The following is a 6,933-nucleotide window of genomic DNA, read 5'->3' as shown; positions in this document are numbered from 1 at the left end:
GGTCACTAGTCCTTCAACGAAGACTCAATAAGGTTGATCCTTTGATAAACTGCTGGACAATACCGACTCCTCTCAATCCTTTGGGTCCTGTACTTCAATAAAGTCTTCACTCTCCCGTACTACTGCTGGAATAAGGTACATCAACACATCTAGCACAAATTTCCAGTCCAGCACGATTGTACCTTGCAACAAAACGTAACACTCCATTTTAAAATTGAAACTGCGTCATAAAAACAAATACGCAACGGAACCGGAGACACATCAACGTTCTAGCTGGAAAACTAAAAACTAACTGCGTCATCTGAGGTCTTCCCTTATATACCCGAGGTGCACACGTCATCATGTGATCTCACATCGGCGGGAAAATTACATCAGGTGACCTCCAAAAGACCATTACATCATTCTCACAAAAAAAGTCACAGATCTCCTTGAGGTATGTAACAAAATCAATAAAAATATTGAAAAAGAAAAAAGTGAGGTAGTGCGGATGGCAGAGGGGAAGAAGCCTGTATTGTGCTGAAACGTTCTGTTTGATAGGACATTGATGACAATTGGAAGTCCTATGGCCTTTAGTATGAATTACTTCTTACTGTGTACAACATATTTCATAATGCATTTGGGCAAGTTAAAAAATTGGTGGCCTACTTCCAAAGTGCAGGTAGTATAGATCCAGAGACCTCTACTACTGTCCTAGATGGTAGATGTGGATTTAGTACCTTATCATAACATGTACATTACACTGGCAAGTTGTTATAGTACAATCTGTAAATAACTCACTGATCATGATGTAATGGTAATGAAGTGAATGCATGAGTGATGGCTGTAGCATAATTTGTCCTGAAATAATCTAACCTTTTCGGTACTGTTTGCACTACATTCATTCATGCAAATACTCCTGTCACATGCCTTGCAGGAGAGTGGTGGTGGATCTCCTCAACAACTTTCAATTCCCTGGTCCTGATTATCTCATTCTCACCATGGATGTCCTGTCCCTATACACTTTGATCCCCCATAAAGAAGGCCTTAAGGTTCTCCGCTTATTTCTCGACAAGAGACCTGACCAGTTCCCCTCCACCACCATCCTCCTCTGTTTGGTAGAACCGTCCGCACCCTTTACAAATTATCTTCCAGTTTCTCCCACTTTCTACAAAGTGGAAGATGTAGCCATGGGCACCTGCCTTTTCATTAGCAAAGTAGCATGCCCCAAGCCTTCTCTGGCTATGTCTCCCAGCTTTCTGTGCTACATTGGCGCTGCTTCATGCACCAATGCTGAGCTCATCAATTGCATCTTCCATCCTGCCCTTACATTTACTTGGTCCATTTCTAGCACCTCAATCTTTCGAGACAAGCTGTCAACTGCTTCCCACTGGTATCTTGACCTCTTCCCACCCATCTCCTGTAAAAATGCTATTCCCTTTCCTCGGTTCCTTTGTCTCTGCTGCATGTGTTCTCAGGATGCGGCTTTCCCTTTCCAGGACAACAGAGATGTCCACAATGTAAGCTGAAAAATGTTCTATCTTGTACAGCTATGCTTCGGCAGGGCAGATGCTGCATGGCTGGATAGGTGATAGGAAGGCTATAAAAGCATCAAGCACACACCCTTCCATGCATTATGTTTACATGTATATCAGTTTATCACATTGATGCACATACTCTACATGCATAGCATGTGTGTAACATAGAAAACCTACAGCACAATACAGGCCCTTTGGCCCACAATGCTGTGCCAAACACGTACTTACTTTAGAAATTACCTAGGGTTACCCATTGCCCTCTAATTTTCTAAGTTCCATGTACCATTTCCGTGTACGCATTATAATAAAGTATTTGTGACAGCAAAATGTCTCATTGTTGCAACAGCTGCAATACCGTTATCTTTAAAGCGAGTATACGCTTAAATCTCAAAAGCTGAGCATGACTCTTCTTATTAAGTAAGCCTATGAACTTTACTTTGGGCTTAAAATTGGTGACCAAGGCATATCCTGAGCTCCTCACATTTGTTGAGCGACATGTGATGTTGATTTTAGAGCTTGGCTCAGAGGTACTCAAAAGTCAATGCCATTCACTGTCCTGATGATATGGCAAGAGAAGAATCATGTGGTAGACTGCTACTTCTGTCTGACCAGTGTACTGTTTCTCTGCTAAAAACAAGAAATCCATTGAATACTCCAATCTCTCTTCAGAGTGATTGTGCCGCACGATAACTGTGCCGCAGCACTGAAGCCACCAACAACAGAGTCTAGACAAAGATACCATGATGCACAAGCCAGGAATGGAAAAAGACACAAACAGATTTTGAACCCCTTATATCAGGTGAGCCTCATCAGATAACTCAATCTGAGTTAAATAACCCCATCAGAGATTTGGGTTTGTCAAAGGCAAGAGAGTCTTAATGGGTTCAAGACTGCAAGGATGGAAGCTGCTGTTACCAGACACAAAAATTTCTGTAAAGCATTTTGATATTTGAGACAGATGTTTCCCAGAATAACTGATGCCAAGATTAAGGAAGGCATTTTTGTTGGTCCACAAATCAAACAGATCATCAATGACAGGCAATGTGAAGAACTTCTAGTGGGACCGGAGAAGATCGTATGGAAGTAAGGTGTTCAAGGGCGTTGAAAATTTTCTTGGCAACAGAGCACCAATCTACGTACAGCTAGTTGACAACATGCTTCAAGCATACAAAACCATGAAATACAACATGTCATAAAAGAATAATTTCCAGCATTCCCATTTAGACTTCTTCCCTGCAAATATTGATGCTGTCAGTGACGAGCATGGTGGAAGGTTTCACCAGACATTGAGGTCATGGAGAAATTGCATAACAGCAACTGGAATCCTTCAATGTTGGCTGATTATTGTTGGGACACTTCAGCAAGAAGCATCAGACACTGAGTACAAACAAAAATCATCAAAACATTTTTAGCTTAGTTGAACTATTGCAAAGCGTCAGCACTGTTATGCAATTAAATGATTTATAATCAATAAAAATTAATATCTTGTTTCTTCAAATTCCTATGTGATACAAGTAGTCTGAAATTTTAATTGTATTCAGCTTCAAGTAATCATAACCAAAAATTAAAAAATCTGAGGAAGCAACACTTTTGAAAAAAATTTGCTGTCCAGTATTATTGGAGTTTGAAGGGAAAGTTGAACTAAGAATCCAAAATCACACATATATCAAACACCCAATTTCAGCACCGCACATTGAGCATTATATTCCTACATTTTTATTATCGGATTTACTCGTATGCTGTCCTCAAACCAATAAGAGTATTTACATACAATCACCTTTTGGCTGTACATCAAGCTGAAAACATGATATTGGATGCAGATCCTGTACGTTTTCACCAGAAAAGTCAAGCAGTCAAGCCATACATAACTGTATTGCATAGGACATGAAACATATCTTTTTTAAAATTTTGTTCTCTGAATAAATAGTCCTTCAAAGAAAATCCTCTGGCAAACAGAAGCTCTGAATGTGGCAGAAAAGCTTTGACATGTTATTGAAATCGTAAAAACAGTGGGAATATAACCGTTTAAATTCTAGAATGTGTTTTTAAAGCAAAGTTAAAGTTTTTCATGTTTTATTTTGAACTGAAAATTTATAAGGCAATAATATTTCTATGTGTAAACAGTAATTCAAATTTTTGACAATAGTGTAAAGCAGGAAATACATCCCATTCATTTTTACTTGTTATATATAATTTTGCATCAGAAGAACTAAATTCACAACATAATTAAGTCTTTTATTTTGGATGGGTGGCTGTAGAAAAATCTAGATGGTTTTAAAGCCATTGTTTTTGGGTTAGATTGGGAGTGTTGAAAACTTTAGGGGAAAAAAAACTGAGATAGAAAGCTGTTGCAAAATAAAAGGCGGGAGGACACCGAATTTCCGTATCAATTTATCACACATTTAATCCCCTATTTCCTTAACAGAATAAGACTATATACAGCAATGAAAATCTTGAGGCTGTCATGGAGATAGTGCATCTTAAAATGTAGGACAACAGTTTACAATGTTAACTCACAAGAACCAAAAGACAAAAACACAAATCAGGATCTATCATAAAAATCAGAAATCATTTAGATTTTGACTTATCAGTGACACTCAAGATGTAATCTGAAGAACCCCATAGTTGAAGCCTATTAAGGAAGTGTTTAGTCAATTGTGAGGGCACTCAGCAATCAATGATGTGAAGGATGTTCAGATTTCAGATGTACTGATGTTTACATGAAAAATTACCAAAGGGAATTCTTTTGGATCATTCTGAAACACGTGGTAGATCTTTTTCCTCATTAAATATTAACATTTGAGTAGAGAAGACATGCACTATTCTTCCACAAAAGGGATACTGATATAGAAGTACTGCAAAGGTGTGTAAATGACACCAGAATTAAAGGACTTTGGAATTAAAGGAAAGATATAGACTGATAATTTTGTTCTTAATCAGTAAGTCGATGGGTATCCTAATAAAGTCTTTAAAATTATGACTTTTCAAGATGGGTTTACATGGAGAAAATCTAGAATACAGAAGATACCCAGGAATAAGCTAAGAAATTGAAGAAAAACCTTTTTATTAACGTTGAACAGAACACTGAGTCTGTCACCATGTAGGTTGTGACTGCATTTTACCAAGTAGATCTATAAGAAAGAAATGGACAGGAAGAGAGACTAATAAGATGAGATAAAATTCAGAAGTAAAAGGCTTGGGTTGTGCAAAACAGAACATAGACCAGCTGGACTGAATGAGAGTTTCATTGTAATAAATGATGGCCTTCTCCCCCACAACTTACTTTTAAGAGGAACAATGAATAACTATCAATATTTAACAATAAATGGTGTCATTCTGTGGAATACAGTAACTATATAAAAAAAGCTGCATTACCCGATGATAGAAAATGTACAAGTTACAGACAGAAAAACAAGATCTGTCACCTTAAAATAATCAAGTGCACCTCAGTAACACAACAATAACAGCATCGAAAACATTACCCGAGTTGCAAGAACGTGTTACAAATGTTTTTTTTTTTTGGGGTTCACTGTATAAGCAGAATAAACTTACTGCAGTAGACAGGACATGAAAAAAGTTGTAATAACACCATCATTGGGTGAACGTAGAATACCTTGCAATAAAGAATCAATTTATTTTCAAGTTAGAACAGTTTACACACAGTTACCAATTACTTATTCTATTTCCATTTCTTAAATGCTCCTGAGTAGACTTTTCTCATTCAGCGTCTATGATATAGCAGTGCGCCAAAGTTAGGCCATTGAAAAGATGACTGAGCCAATCTAATCTTATTCAATGCCAGCACGTGCTGTCATTTTGTTTTTAAATACCTTGTGTGACTCAGGTAAGTTAAATTCTTTACTGGTGCAAATATTATACACACAGGATACTGTACTATTTCAAGCCTTAAAACAATCAAAGTAATGCAGCTTCAAACTCCACATCATACTCATGCCGAAGCATCCAATTCTTGGGACTTGTGGTTGGTGTCTGTTTCCATGGGTTCTCCTTTGCCTCCTTCATCTAGGTTCTCCTTATTCTCCTCCTCCACTGCAGTATCCTTTTCAGATTTTGTTTTGGGAACTTCCTGCTATTAAAATATAAACATTTACCATTCAGAAAACTTGTGCCGGGGAAGAAACAAAGTTAGGAAGTTTAAATATTATTTGATATAGTTAAATGCATATTTCAATGTTATATCAAGTGCATATCAAATAAGGGATTACAAGTTCATTCAAAAGATGAAATGCTGACTTCACATTTTCCTGTTGCAGTTAACATTTATAGGATTTATATACAATGCTTTATTTATTGTACTCTTCCCCTTTAAATGACTTGCATCTGTTAACATTACTTACCTTAGCATCAGTACTTGTAAATTTTGGAAACATTTTAGCATAGATCTTTTTCTCTCGATCCAACTGTTCTTTTATTTTCTTCTGACAGATTCCAATTTGCATTTTGGCTGCTTTGTTGGGGTACAGCTGCACAATCTTCTGGAAGTTTGCTTTTGCCAGTTCGTAATCATTCAGAGCAAGTCTTGCCTCGCCCATTCTAAAAAGAGCCTTTTCATTGTTTGCATCTAGCTCTAATGCCTGAAATAAAAGCAATCATATGTGCATTTTAAGAATAGCCTTACTATCCTGTTATCTGATCAAATAACCAGTATAAGTCCACAATCCCTTATCCGAAATCCTTGAGGCCAGTTGCATTTTGGAATTCAGAATTTTTCAGATTGCAGATCCCGCAACCCCCCCCCCCCCGCCCGATACCAAAAACATGTATGCTTAAGTCCCTTATCTAACCTGGCTCAGTGCAGTGGACTTTAGGACCCAGTGGCGCACCAAACCTAGGCACATCCTCCTGCATACTTTAAATCATCTCTAGATTACTTATAATACCCAATACAATGTAAATGCTATGTAAATAGTTGTTATACTGTATTGTTTAGGGAATAATGACAAGAAAAAATTTATTTCCAACAAAAACATTCAGTAAAACATAAAAATATACAGCTTCAAACGAATCAAACACATGGTGAATGACTTATTGGAATAAATGTAGAATGTCACTGTCACTATAAAACTTCAATAACTTTTCTTTCTCTTTATTTAAATCATATACAACAGTAGTTCCGACACTATCTTCTTCAGTCAGATGCCGCACAGATACACCACAATCAAGCTTCTGCAATAACTCCACTTTCTGTGTTATTGTTAAAGATAGATACTTTCTTCTCTTTTTCTCATTGTTACCCATAGGGGTATCTGCAGCTCTTTATCTTTTCACAGTAAAATTAAACACAAAGTCAACAGAGAACACAAAATATCAGTGAACAGCAAATGCACATGTAACCAGTACGAGTGCTGAGCCACAACTGACGTCTGGAGGCCTCTGCTAGTGCTGCCACATCACTCCT

At 37.3% G+C, this 6,933-nt stretch overlaps 1 protein-coding gene across 2 annotated transcripts in view; it reads right to left on the bottom strand.

Moving 5' to 3' along the window:
* Positions 1 to 3,892: 3,892 nt before the first annotated feature.
* The window catches only part of fkbp4 (FKBP prolyl isomerase 4), a 29,420-nt gene continuing 26,379 nt past the window's right edge, over positions 3,893 to 6,933 (bottom strand). Inside the window, exons 9-10 of one of the 2 annotated variants that reach the window (XM_072267720.1) lie at positions 5,873 to 6,109; positions 3,893 to 5,601 (exon numbers count right to left, since the gene is read on the bottom strand). In XM_072267720.1, the coding sequence (XP_072123821.1) occupies positions 5,464 to 5,601; positions 5,873 to 6,109 (375 nt within the window). In that variant the 3' untranslated portion in view covers positions 3,893 to 5,463. Of the gene's footprint in view, positions 5,605 to 5,872; positions 6,110 to 6,933 lie in introns of both variants that reach the window. The other variant, XM_072267719.1, reaches the window with a different exon arrangement.

Source organism: Mobula birostris, chromosome 9 (assembly GCF_030028105.1).
Source record: "Mobula birostris isolate sMobBir1 chromosome 9, sMobBir1.hap1, whole genome shotgun sequence".
NCBI lineage: Eukaryota > Metazoa > Chordata > Chondrichthyes > Myliobatiformes > Myliobatidae > Mobula > Mobula birostris.
This window is presented reverse-complemented; position numbering and strand designations above follow the sequence as displayed.